Source organism: Otolemur garnettii, unplaced genomic scaffold (assembly GCF_000181295.1).
Source record: "Otolemur garnettii isolate 467f Iridium unplaced genomic scaffold, OtoGar3 scaffold00003, whole genome shotgun sequence".
NCBI lineage: Eukaryota > Metazoa > Chordata > Mammalia > Primates > Galagidae > Otolemur > Otolemur garnettii.
This window is the reverse complement of record NW_003852398.1, coordinates 19,747,292-19,760,514: the sequence shown is the minus strand read 5'-3', so window position 1 is coordinate 19,760,514 and position 13,223 is coordinate 19,747,292. Positions and strand designations below refer to the sequence as shown.

At 42.9% G+C, this 13,223-nt stretch overlaps 1 protein-coding gene across 1 annotated transcript in view; it reads left to right on the top strand.

Annotated features, from left to right (window-relative positions):
* Positions 1 to 13,223, top strand: part of SGCD (sarcoglycan delta) — a 404,526-nt gene that overhangs the window by 270,986 nt on the left and 120,317 nt on the right. Inside the window, exon 6 of the mRNA XM_003782008.2 lies at positions 3,095 to 3,214. Within this exon, the coding sequence (XP_003782056.1) occupies positions 3,095 to 3,214 (120 nt within the window). The remainder of the gene's footprint in view (positions 1 to 3,094; positions 3,215 to 13,223) is intronic.

Here is a 13,223-nt window from a genome sequence, read left to right as displayed (position 1 = left end):
GTCACTTTTTAACATTCCAGCCATGTCCAGGGACGTTTGGCAGCACTGGGTAAAACTGACAAAGGACAAGCCGTCTGCCCCATTGAGCCTGCAGTAGCTCTGTGGGATTTGAGCTAACACTACCAATTACTGAGCTTTAGATACCCAGATGGTTCTGGCCCTTAATGAATTCCATTTCGTGTTCTGTGAAGCCGTGAAAAGCAAGATAACTTAATTGTGCTCTGTGTTCTCTGATTGCTGTAGTCTCTTTAGCTCACTCTCCTGCATGTTTCACAAACAGTTCATGAGTTCAGATGAAACTCACCTTATGCACAGAATGGTGTCTTTGACTCCTCAGGGGCCAAGTCTGATGATACTGCCCAAGTCCACGGGGCATGGTCCAAACAGCTGTCCCTTTCCTCCAAGTCACATCCCAGCTTGGCCATGTGAATGGTTCCAAACTGGGCACACTGTACTCACCCTCTATCTATCCTGAGGCCATCCATTCATTCATTAGCACCTCATTACCTCCTCATCTCCAATCGCTCCACTAAAGTTGGTAACCCTAAAGTATTGACAAATAATAAGTGTTTTACTGAAGGTGTTGATGCAATTAAGACAACTTTCAGAAAAACTCAATCCAGATTCCTTATCAGATATTTCAGTTCTTTCAAGCTCTCCCTTCAACTTATCTCTTCTGCTCATCCCTCTTCCCCCAAAGAGCTCATTTTCTAGCTGCTCCAGCCCCTTCTTGCTGGACAAATAAACCCCTCCTTCCTTCTGTGGAACAGTTTGGAGAGCTCAAGTCCAGATCCAGATCTGCCATCAGCTTGCTCGGTGACCTTATGAGAGGCCTCAGCCTCAGTGCCACTTGTCTCTCTCACCTGCCCTATGAAAGCAGCAGGTAGAAAGATGACATCTCGGTCTCATGACACTTGGCAGCTCTGGGCCACCTCTTCTGTTTCAGTCTCCAGCTCATTAAGGAGCCTTTCCAGTCCCCTTCTTTCTGTCAGAGGACTAGTGTGGATGAACTGGCAAGAGATGAGGTCTGCCAAGTAGATGTGCTACGTGGACAGGAACGTGTACTCATGGGTCACTCATCACTAATTCTTTTCAATATGTTGTTACCATTACAGTAGAATAATGTTAATGCCGGTGATGACCATAAAGAAATGACCACAAGTGCTGTCCTCTACATTTCATAGCACTTTTCTACCCACAGATTTCTTTTATAAATACAAAATCATTTGATCCTTTCAATCTGTCTATGAAGTAGATAGAGTAGGAGGTGACCATCCAATTTTATAGATGCAGAAACTGTGAATCAGAAGAATCGAATGACTTACTCAAAGTCACATTTCTAGAAAATAAGAGTGAGTTGGAACATGATTCATGTCTTCTGATTCCTCGTCTGATAGTCTTGACAGAGAGAAAAACTGCCCCAAATGTCCGGGGGCTGCCTAGCTCCATCAACTAGGCATTACCTAGTGTTCTGCTTGAACATAAATAGTTTCACAGAACGTCAACCAGACAAGGCCACTCCATGGCCCGTGATAGAGCAAGACAAACTGAAACAGAAAAACAAAGACAACTCTGATCGTGTCTGAACACAGATCAAAATATAAGCTTTTGTCCAGATCATAAAGCAAACCAAACATCTTTCTGTCCTGGTTGGTGTGGGTGACTGCTGTTTCTTTATTCATGATAGTTTTAGCATTTATCTAGTCTTTCCTACCTCTAGATGAGATCTGTTAAGATAATCATAAAATTACTTCTACTTCCTAACAATATTTAATCCAGAGTAAAATCCTGTTTTCTTAAACTTTCCCCCAAATAATCTAACATAAGGTAAGATGCTATAGTCAGGTCTTCCTAATAGCTTCTTACTAGATGCTTCATGGTTCCCTGGGCTTTGCTTTCTCCTTCACTGCAATGAGTAAAAGGCCCAATTTGGTTAACTATAGGTGTGTTACCAGTGGTCTATGGCTAGAAGTCATTGAGGACTCTTGCATTGCTCTTTATTATTAAGTAATATTCTCTTGAATATTCTCTTGAATATAGAAGGAAACGAGTTTTATATTAGAATCTCCTGGATCTCCTGGACAGTTTTGAAAAAATACACAATTTCTGGACTCTACCCTCAAAAATGTTCCTGTAGGAATTTCTAGACCAAGAGATACATGTATTTTGATCTGAGTTATGTGAGTGAGGATGACTACACCCCTAGATTATTCTAATGTATTCTTGCTGACCACCTTTTGGTAGCCACCTGAAGTTCAAGTATTCCGGTAGATCCAGCTCTGATTGGAACGACGCCTCCTTTTAGAAATTCTAACTCATTAACCTGTTTTACTTTTTTCATAGAAAAAAAATCTAGAAATTTGGGGGTTTACTTATAAATAAGTTTTTAGACTTATGTTGGTCTGTTTACAATAGAATGTGAGTGCTGCGAGATCAGGGGTCTTATCTTCCTCATGTACTACCTCCAAGAACATCATCTATTGTCATCTCATAAATCCTCCAACCTTTTTTTTAATTGAATAAAATTCTAGCATAAAAGATTCAACAATTTCCAAGGCAATTAATTACAATATGTTATAACCCGTCCTGCCAGGAAGTGATCTATATACTGAACAAATAGATCTCTCTTGGTGTCCAATATAGCCAGTGGGTTAAGGGTACACAGTGAAACAGATTTCAGCTGAATTTAAAGGAGCTCTTTCTGACAATTAGAAATAGCCAAAGATAAGCAGTTGCCTCAAGAAGTGGTGAGCCTGGTGCTTTGGCACATTCAAGCAAAAATCCACAAGTATTTGCCAGTATTTTGGTGGTTAGCTGAAGGAAATCTCATTCAGGCATTTAGTTTGGAGGAAGGACACGATGGTCTTTAAAAAATCATAGCCTCCGAGAATGTGATTAGAAGTAATGACAAGACATGGCTAAAGTCCTGAGACTAATTTTCACAGTTGGCTTTTGAAAACCAATCCACTTAACATGAGAGTCCAACACAATCTTGTCAGATGTAGGTTCTGCGAAAAGCTTTCTGAGTCAAATGCAATGATACTAATATATTCTCTCTCTCTCTCTCTTCCCACCCCACCCCCACTTCCTCTAGGTCCAAAAGCAGTAGAGGCTTATGGCAAAAAGTTTGAAGTAAAAACCGTTTCTGGAAAATTGCTCTTCTCTGCAGACGATAATGAAGTGGTAGTAGGAGCTGAAAGATTACGAGTTTTAGGTAAGGAAGTTTTAATCATTTAATTGGTTTAATGCTACTATGTACATTGTAGAGGAAAAGTGAAATGGTATTATGGACTGAATATTTGTGTCCTCCCAAAATTCATATTAAATTGCAAGGGGATGGTATTAGAAGAGAGGGCTTTTGAGGGGTTATTAAATCATGAGAGTGGAGCCCTGGTGAAGGGAACCAGTGCCCTTATAAGAGGGTGAAGAGAGTGGAGCTCACTCTGCCATGGGAGCCTGGAAGGAGAAGTCAGCAGTCTGCAGGGAGGGGGAGACCTTCACGAAAACCAGCAAGGCTGGTACCTGATTCCAGGCTTCCAGCCTCCAGAACTGTGAGGAATAAATTTCTGTAGTTTATAAACTACCCGATCTATGATGCTTGGTTATGGCAGCCTGAACTGACTAAGACAAATGGTGTCTAGAAGAGAGATTTAGTCCAATTTCCTAGATTCTTTTCAAACAAGGCAGTTGGACCTCCCTGAGGCTGGGCCTGGTTAAAGTCTCTCAGATTATGCAGCCTCTTTGGCACATCTTTCAAGACTAAGCTTTGGTGAGAAACTGGGCTCACATGCGTACTTGGCTTCTAACCCCTTCAGTCACCCACTGGTTTTGTGACTTTGGACAAGTTCCTGGTGTTACTAAGCCAGTTTACTTTTCTACTCAAGACTAAGAACAGACATAATCTTAAATTGTTGCAAGGGTTAAATGAAACCGTGTTATATGCACTTATCACGGTGCCTAGAGCAAAATAGTACTCACTCAACGCTCAATGGTGGTGTTACTACTCGTGCTACTAATACCATTCATACTATATTACTTTCCCTTTTTGGCTTCCTAAGATTCACTGTAGCATAGTGGTCAGGCTCTGAAATTAACCTACTACGATTCTAACCCCATTTCTAACCTGTGCCAACTGTGTAACCCAGGGGTCCTCAAACTTTTTAAACAGGGGGCCAGTTCACTGTCCCTCAGACCGTTGGAGGGCTGGACTGCAGGCCCCGGGACGAGTCGGCTGCTAAGCAGGACAGGCAGCAGCAGCAAAAACACCCGGTGGGCCGGATAAATGTCCTAGGCGGGCAGCATGTGGCCCGTGGGCCGTATTTTGAGGATGCGGGGTGTAACCTTAAGCAAGTTATCTAACCTCTCTGTACCTGCTTGCTTAGCTAGCTATAAACTGATGTAATGGAAGTATCAATCTACCTTCCAAGATTGCTGGGAAGAGTACATAAGATAATCTATGTAAAACAGTAAGTTGGCTAAAAGAATAAGTGTTCAGTAAGTGCTAAGTGTTATTATCCTAAATTATCAAGTTATTTTTATTGGCTGTTATTTTTCCCCGTATTACTGTTTGTAGTCTGCATCTTCCTTCTCCTCTGTGATTCTTGTCCTCCTGATCATCATCCCCTCCCTCAGTCAACTTGTCTGGTTCGTCTCTCCCTCAGTCTCTGTCTCTCAACACACGTTCATTTCTCATTTCCTTGCTGCATGACTGTTAGACCTCCCGCCCCCAGCCCTGGTGTCTTCTCCGAGTCCTAGATCTCCCTTTCCATCTGGATATTCCAGCAGCCTCTCAAATTCAGTGGGTCTTGAATGCCCAGCATAGTCACATATGCAGAAATACACACGCAGGTAGGTACAGCCACACATTTACATTCATGCACACACATCCGTCCCCCCCGCCTCTGTCCTCCCACCTCTGTGCGGCCCTGACTTCTTCCCTATTACTCTTCCTGGCCCCATTATGCTGCTTTCTCCCAGTCCCCAAACTTCAGCAGTGTCCTGACCATGGTCAGCTCAGAAGAGTCAGAAGATGGAAGTGACCATGTGCACAGGCCTGGCTGGAGGCAGGAATGCAGGCTGCCGAGGCCACGAGGCACTCTAACCTTTAGCCAGCAGTTTACCTACAGCAGGATCTGAAAAAAACTCTCTTTGTGTTTCAAGGATTTGCTTTTTCTTATCTTTAAAATGAAAGTTAGCCAGGGAAGAGGTCTTTAGAAAATATTTTCCAGTGACAGAAGCTTTTAAAAATAAAATTCTAGGCCATGTATGGTGCCTTATGCCTATAATCCCAGGACTCTGGGAGGCCAAGGCAGGAGGATAACTTGAGGTCAGGAGTTTAAGACCACTCTAAGTAATGGCAAGACCCTATCTATATAAGAAATTAAAAATTAGCCGAGCATAGTGGTGCACGCCTATAGTCCCAGGTACTCAGGAAGCTGAGGTAGGAGGATCACTTGAGCCCAGGAGTTTGAAGTTGTTATGAGCTACGATGATGTCACTACACTATAGCCCTGGGCAACAGAGTGAGACCATGTCTCAAAAAGGAAAAAAAAAAATTGATATGTAGCCTCAATAGATAAAAATTGAGAAGAGACCAAGATTGGTCTGAGTTGTAGGTAAGGATTTAGAAAGGGAGATGTCAAGTATTAGAATCTTAGCTATATAATTTCATTCTTTGTCTGTGTCCTCTGGGGACCACTTAGAACTATTCCTTAAAACTCCCTAGGTGAAAAATCTTTTAAAAGTACAAAGTCTATTGACTACTTGCTATGATCTAGGTACCACGTCTTCTATGCCTTCTTATATTTCCACCTCACAAACATCTTGGGAGATGGGCACTATTTTTATCCCCCTGGTTTTCCAGATGACAGAACTGAGCCCAGCCATAGAACAGGCTGACAGCCAGGACGCCTACCTGGGTCTTGTGAGTGGAGAGGGCTTTACCTTTAAGAACTATTCTTTGCTGCCTCTTCTACTTCATCTCATTTTTAGATGAGGTCACTAAGCCTTGAAAAGCTGAAGACATTTCTCTAAGATCAAGTGCCAGCGAGCCATAGGACCGATGTTCAAACTCCTGCCTATGGATTCTGGCTTCCGTGTTTTTCACCACCCAGAAATGTGTTCATCGTGAGCTCTTGCCACTGGCGCAACTATGCTCTTTTCTATTTGTAGAAATGGCATTTCCATTGTTAATTCTGGGCTGGGTGAGGGAGACACAAAAGCTTTAAGCTCTCCCCTTTTTCAAGAGTACTCTGCTGTACCAGCTCTCAAATAATTGCCTGGGGGAAAATGTGATGCCATCTCACACCCAGATCATTTTGTGCAAGTGGGTCTGGCCTTCACATCTGACTTTGAAAAGACACAGTATAATTGTAAATGTCCAAACACTTGGCCTTCATCAGGGTACAAAAGTCTTGATGGTATCTTTTATGAATGGCCACCCTAGCCCGTGATTGCTTAGACAAAGGGCTGGAAGGTGACTGTATTTGTTGTTCACTTTGAAGCAGGTGGATACTTTTGTTGTTTGTGGTTATGTTTGCGATATTTCCCTTAAAGAGTAGTGTAGGATAAACATCAGTGGGAGCAATTGCTTTTCTATGTGAGCGTGTAGAAAAGAAGCATCAAAATAAGTACGGCTGCTGCTAGTAATACTTAAAAAAAAGAAAAAAAGGAAATGACCACCCCTCAAATCTCACATCAACCCTCTCAGTGAAAAGAGCCTAGTGTGTCACAGGCATGAGCTTCCTGTCAGCTGGGGTTTGGCCATATGGTGTGGAATGAGAAGTTTAGGAGATTTTGTTTTCCGCTTAATGAGAAGCTTGTCTTTTTGAGTTGTCAGACTGCACACACTCCTGGGAGGGTCTGCGTCTGGATGCGCCTTGCATGGCAGTGTCTAACCAGGCTGAATCTGAGTCCTTGCTCAGCCACTTAGGATCTGAATGACTCTACTTACTCCCATTTTTCTCCATAAGCTTTCGTTTCCATCTGTATAAAACAAAAAGAAAGGAACAAAGTGTAGAAAGATGAACAAATAAAATAAAAAAAAATAAGTAAATGTTATGTAAAAAGTCAATTATTTTTAGTTGGTTGTTGAGTGGGAATATGCAGTGGGGGCCTCAGAAGATAATGCCTCTTGGATATGGTAGCTTCACAGGTAGGTTCAGAACAATTTAAAATTTTTTTCTTTTCTGGATAACCATACATTCCTACCTATCCAGTTTTCAGGACAGTGACAACCTTGACCACACTCAAGGGAGCTTGGGTAGTATGGCACAAAGACTCATAACATTGTTTCATAAAGAATGGTTCCATTGCCTATAGCTCAACTGGCTAAGGCGCCAGCCACGTACACCTAAGGTGGCGGGTTCGAATCCCCAGCCCGGACCCGCCAAACAACAATGACGGCTGCAACCAAAAAAAATAGCCGGGCGTTGTGGCGGGCACCTGTGGTCCCAGCTACTTGGGAGGCGGAGGCAGGAGACTTGCTGGAGCCCAGGAGTTGGAGGTTGCTGTGAGCTGTAATGCCACGGCACTCTGCCCAGGGGGACAGCTTGAGGCTCTGTCTCAAAAAAAAAAAAAAAAAAGAATGGTTCCATTACCTGGAAACTTTTACCCTAGAAAAGATGTATGTGTGTGCACATGCATGCACAGGGGTGGGGGGCAGATGTAAATGTAGGTAGCCTGTGATTCCTCATCTCTCATATATGCCTGTCTTTCCCCAGGAAAGGAGAGCAGGCAAGAGCCATTCCGTTGAGTAACTGAGAGCAAGGTGTATTGTTACACCTGACCTGTAATCCCGGTTTCTGTCCTTTGCTAGCCAGTGACCTTGGATATGTCACGTCACCATTTCCCTCCTCTGTGACATACACTAATGGTGCCTGGCGCTCAGGCTTGTTGGGAGAACTGGACGGCAAACACATTTAGAGTAAATAGTACAGGGTGCGGCGCACAAGGAGGCACCGGGTACTGTTGGTGATGGATTTTGATGTGTAATTGATACGTTGTAATTAAACATATTTGTGGGGTACAATGTGACATTTTGATACATGTATACATTATTGAATGATTGAATCTGGTACTTAGTATACCCAACAACCTGTACATTTGGTATTTTTTGTGAACATTCAGAAACCTCATTCCTAGTTATGCTGTAATAGATGATAACTTACTGTCAACTCACTGAGCAATAAAGCCCCAGCATTTATTCTTCCTAACTGCGACTTTGCACCTGTCAACCACTCTTCCCCCTTTCCCCCTGTCCATCCCCTCCCCAGTCTTCAGTACCCCCTGTTCTACTTTCTACCTCTACGAAATCAGCTTTGTTTTAGACTCCACATATGAGTGAGATCAGACGGTATTTGTCTTTATGTGTCCAGTTTATTTCACGTAACTAGTGTACTTTTTTTTTTCAAATGTCAGGATATCATTCTTTTTTGGTGACTAATATTTCGTTGTGTAGATAGAACACATTTCCTTTACCCATTCATTCATCGTTGGGTGTTTAGACTGATTCCAAGTCTTGGCTATTGTGAAAAATGATGTAATAAACGCAGAGGGCAGGGACCTCCTTCACATACTGAGTTCATTTCTTTGGGTATCTACCCAGTCATGGGATTGGTGGATTTTATGGTGGTATGATTTTTAATTATTTGAGGCACCCCCTATACTTTTTTCCCATAATGGTTATACTAATTTACATTCCCACCAACAACATTAAGAGTTCTGGGTTTTTTCCCCCATCTTTGCCAACACTTGGGTTTTATTTTGTTTTGATTTTTCTCCTTTTTAAGGATAGACTTTTGGTTTTTGGTTTTTTGGATTTTTTTTTTTTTTTGGTTTTTTTTGAGACAGTCTTGCTATGTTGCCCTCAGTAGAGTGTAATGGTGACACAGCTCGCAGCAACCTCAAACTCTTGGGCTTAAGCAATTCTCTTGCCTCAGCCTCCCGAGTAGCTGGGACCACAGGCACCCGCCACAATACCAGGCTGTATTTTTTGGTTGTAGTTGTCATTGTTGTTTGGCAGGCCTGGGTTGGGTTTGAACCCGCCAGCTCTGGTGTATGTGGCTGGCTCCCTAGCTGCTGAGTTACAGGCGCCAAGCCTGATGATAGACATTTTAAGTGAAGTGGAAAAGGATCTCATTTTCTTTTTGTACTTCCCCAGTGACCAGTGATGTTGAGCATCTTTGCATATACCTGTTGGCTATTTATTTACTTATGTATTTATTTTTTTGAGACAGACTCTCACTATGTCACCCTTGGTAGAGTGCTGTGATATCACAGCTCACAGAAATCTCAAACTCTTGGGCTTAAGCAATTCTCTTGCTTCAGCCTCCCAAGTAGCTGGAAATACAGGTGCCCAGCTATTTGTTGTTGTTGTTGTGCAGTTGTCATTGTTGTTTGGCAGGCAGCCCTGACTGGATCTGAAGCTGCCAACCCTGATGTATGTGGCTGGCACCCTAGCCGCTGAGCTACTGGCACCCAATCCTGCTGGCCATTTACATGGCTTCATTTGAGAAATACTTGGTAAGGTTTTTGGCCCATCTTTTAAACAGATTGTGTGTTTCTTTCCCAGTAATTGTAGCTGTTATTGTTTTTGACCATTTTGACTTTTCACCTTCATACTAGAGGACTGGGAAACTTATATGACATCATTATAGCAATGGGGTTAGGAATTTATCTGTACTGGTGAACTTTATACTCGTAAGTGTTTTTAGGATAGTTGCTTTTATCTTTCCATTGCCCATTGTAGCGCTCCCTTAAACATTTGTTGTAAGGTTAGTCTACTGGTGGTGAATTCTCTCAGCTTTTGTTTGTCTTTAATTTTCCTTCATTTCTGAAAGATAGCTTTGCTGGATAGTTATAGTAATTTTGGTTGCCAATTGTTTTCTTTCAATACTGAGTATATTATCCCATTCTCTTGTGGCTTGCAAAGTATCTACTGAGAAATTTTGTAATAGTCTGTGAGGAATTTTCTTGTACTACATAGCTTAATGCTTTTCTCTTACAGTTTTTAGAATTCTCTCTTTGTCTTTGAGTTTTGACATTTAATTATTAATACACCTTGGGGAGAATTTTTTTGAGTTGAATCTAATTAGGAACATTTGAGCTTCCTGGATCTGGAAGTTCAAATCTTCTTATACACATGAGAAGTTGTGAGCTACTATTTTGTTAAATATATATTTTTTTTTGTCCCTTTCTCCATCTATTGAAGAAGTTTTTGGCTTCTGGAAGTTTTCATTTATTGTGTTAAATAATTTTTCCATCCCTTCTTTCATCTGGTACTTCTATAATGCCAATATTTGTTAACTTAATGCTATCCTGTAAGTCCTGTAGGCTATCTGAATTCTTTGCTATCCTTATTTTTTTCTCTGAGTATATTATTAATATTTCAAAATATCTGTCTCCAATTTCAAAAATTCCTTCTACTTGATCAAGTCTGTTGTTGAACCTGTCAATTTTTTTTTTTTATTTCATTTGTTGAATTCTTCAGCTGTACAATTTCTGTTTGGTTCATTTTTATAATCTATCCCTCTATTGAATTTATCTCTCAATCATGAATTCTTTTTTCTGATTTTATTGAATTGCTTGTCTATATTCTCTTATAGCTCACTGAGTTTCCTTAAGATCATACTTTTAATTCAAAAATTTCAAACATTTTGTAAATTTCCTTCCGGGGAGGTCTCTGTTACTGGAGAATGACTGTATTCCTTTGGGGGTGTTGTGTTTCCTTGCTTTTTCATGTCCCTGGGGGGTCTACATCATTATCTACATATCGAGCAGAATAGTAACTTTTTTCTCACTTTATGGAGCAACTGTTATAGAGAGAGAATTTTTCTGTACATGGGTCCTAAGGTGTTATCTGGGTATGGTACCTTGGTTTTGGTTCTGAGTAGACTTAACCATTGCTTGGCTGGGGGTGAGGGGTGTCAGAGGCTAACCCCATGTTGTTTTATTCTTGCATATTTATTTATGCCGGACAAGAAGCATACAAAAACAAAGTATCAGTGGTGTGAGTCCCTGCTCCCCTCCGCTGGTACGTGACAGTTTTAATAACAGTCTCTGTGCAATTTCTTTATCAGTGATGTCTGTGATTGTGTCAGTGGCCTAAGCTGCGGGAGTTTATGGTGGCAGAGGCACAGTTTTTCTGGGGATGGAGGCACTGGGCTGGCTTTTAGGTTGCATATGGGTGCTGTGGGGTGGCCGTTTGTTTGACAGACTTTCCAGTGGCAGCGCCACCACCAGGCTGGCGGTCAGACCAAGTAGGTGCAGGTGCAGTGGGCCCACCAGTGCGGCAGCTTCCCCGCCCTCAAAGTCTGCCCGTTTCTTTTTCTTCGAGCTGGGGTTGCCACATGGCTTTGGGTCTGAGGTCCACTTGTGTTACTGAACCTAGCCCTGAGCCACAGAGTGCTGCATCCACTCCTGAGAGCATAGGGGCATGACAGCAGGGCCTCGGGGATGGGACGTGAAGTGTCTACTGAGCCCAGGGCCAGACACACTCTAGCAGTGAATCCAGTTTCAAGATAGTGTTGTGCTGTAGCAGCTTAGGTCACAGCGGGGTGAGAAGTGCATGATACAGGGTCCTACTCTGGGGCAATGCAGTTATATGAACTCCAGGTAACTCTTAAATTTGGCTCAGGGACTTTAAGGACTGCAGAACTCTCTTGCAGCAAATCCTGTGGGCATGTGAGGTGGTAGCGGGGACCACTTGAGTCTCCAGCTTATCTTTTCCCTGTAAGGAGTCCCTCCCAGGTCCAGCCCAGTCGCAGTGGCAGAGGTAGGCTGCTTCACTTCCTTCTCTGGGGTGCTTTCCTGGGTGTCTGTGCTCTACAGGGATTCTGCTGTTCCTTAGTCACTCAAGTCAAAATATAGTTGTTTGTTGTTTTGGTTTCTTTTTGTGGAGGAAATAACTTCTAAGCAACTCTAGCTGGCCATCATGCACATGTCATTGTGATGACAGTTTCTCTTGGGTCCACTTGGGCTTCAGGAGCCTTCCCACCCAAGTCCAGAAAGTCTACACAGCCCTGTGTGTTCATGAAAGAATTTGGCTTAGAACTTATAGGGGTCTTCATGAATACTCCTATAACTTTGGACTAGCAGATTCTGTGGGCATAGCCAGGGCCAAAACAGCGAACCCCTCTAGAAGCTAGGAAGTATGATGCTGCCCGCTTTGCCCATGTGCAGGTAAGGCTGGTCTCACTGTCATCTGTGTTCCATAACCAGAGTCAGATAATGATGGGATTGAAGGCAGGTTTGAATTTCCAGGACTGTAGGTCTTTGTCCACCGCTCACTAAGACAGTTGGCCTTGCTGAGGAGCTGCAGCTGTGGTCTACTTGTGAGAAATGTGCACCCGGGAGCCGACCCCACACTTACTTAATTAGAAACTCGGGGTGAAGCCCAAGCCTTCAGGTAGTTCTGATGCGAGCTAAAATTTGTGAACTTTTGACTCAAGACAAATGTAGCTAAATCATTTAACACAATTCTGCTGGTAACTATCAGGTGAGTTCAGGCCCGGGTTTTACCATTTTGCCCTAGACAAACTGTAACATCAATACAACTAACATACACTGAATGTGTACTGTGCTCCAAGTGCAGCCCTAATCCTTTGCCACTATGCTCTGTGACCTCGGTCACAGGAATCTTCTTTGCCCAGACTCCCCGTCGGCATGGCAGTGAGAAGGAGGAAGGCGCCATAGTTGTCTGGACGTGTCCTGGGTTTGACTGCTGGCTACTCGCTATTCCCACCACTCTCTGGCTTCCCGGGCTGTTGCCCTGCCTCCTTCACTGACTTCACTTGACAAATCACTTGGATTCATACTTGGGAGCACCTGTGGACCCCATCAGGGCTTCATCCTTCTCTTTCTGTTCTCACATTTCTCTGGGAAATCCCACATCGACTGACGTCCTCTCTGATTTCAGGATTTGCTTCTTTACAGATGACTCGTAAATCTGTACTTGCCCAGAACTAACTTCTCAGTTCTAGCTCCAAACTCCCAGAGACTTTTATACATGGAGAACTTTGCATTTCTTCTGCTTCTCTACCTACGTGGGAACTTGTGTTTCCTCCACCAAACTCCCTGTCTCTCCAGAGGCCACACCCCCATTTCTCCCTAGGGGGCAGCAATTCTCCTAGTCTTCAAGGCCTCCCTTTCATTCAGGTACCTGGCCCCATCTTTTACCACGTCAACACAGATGTTTTTCTATATAACACAGGTCCTTGATTTTT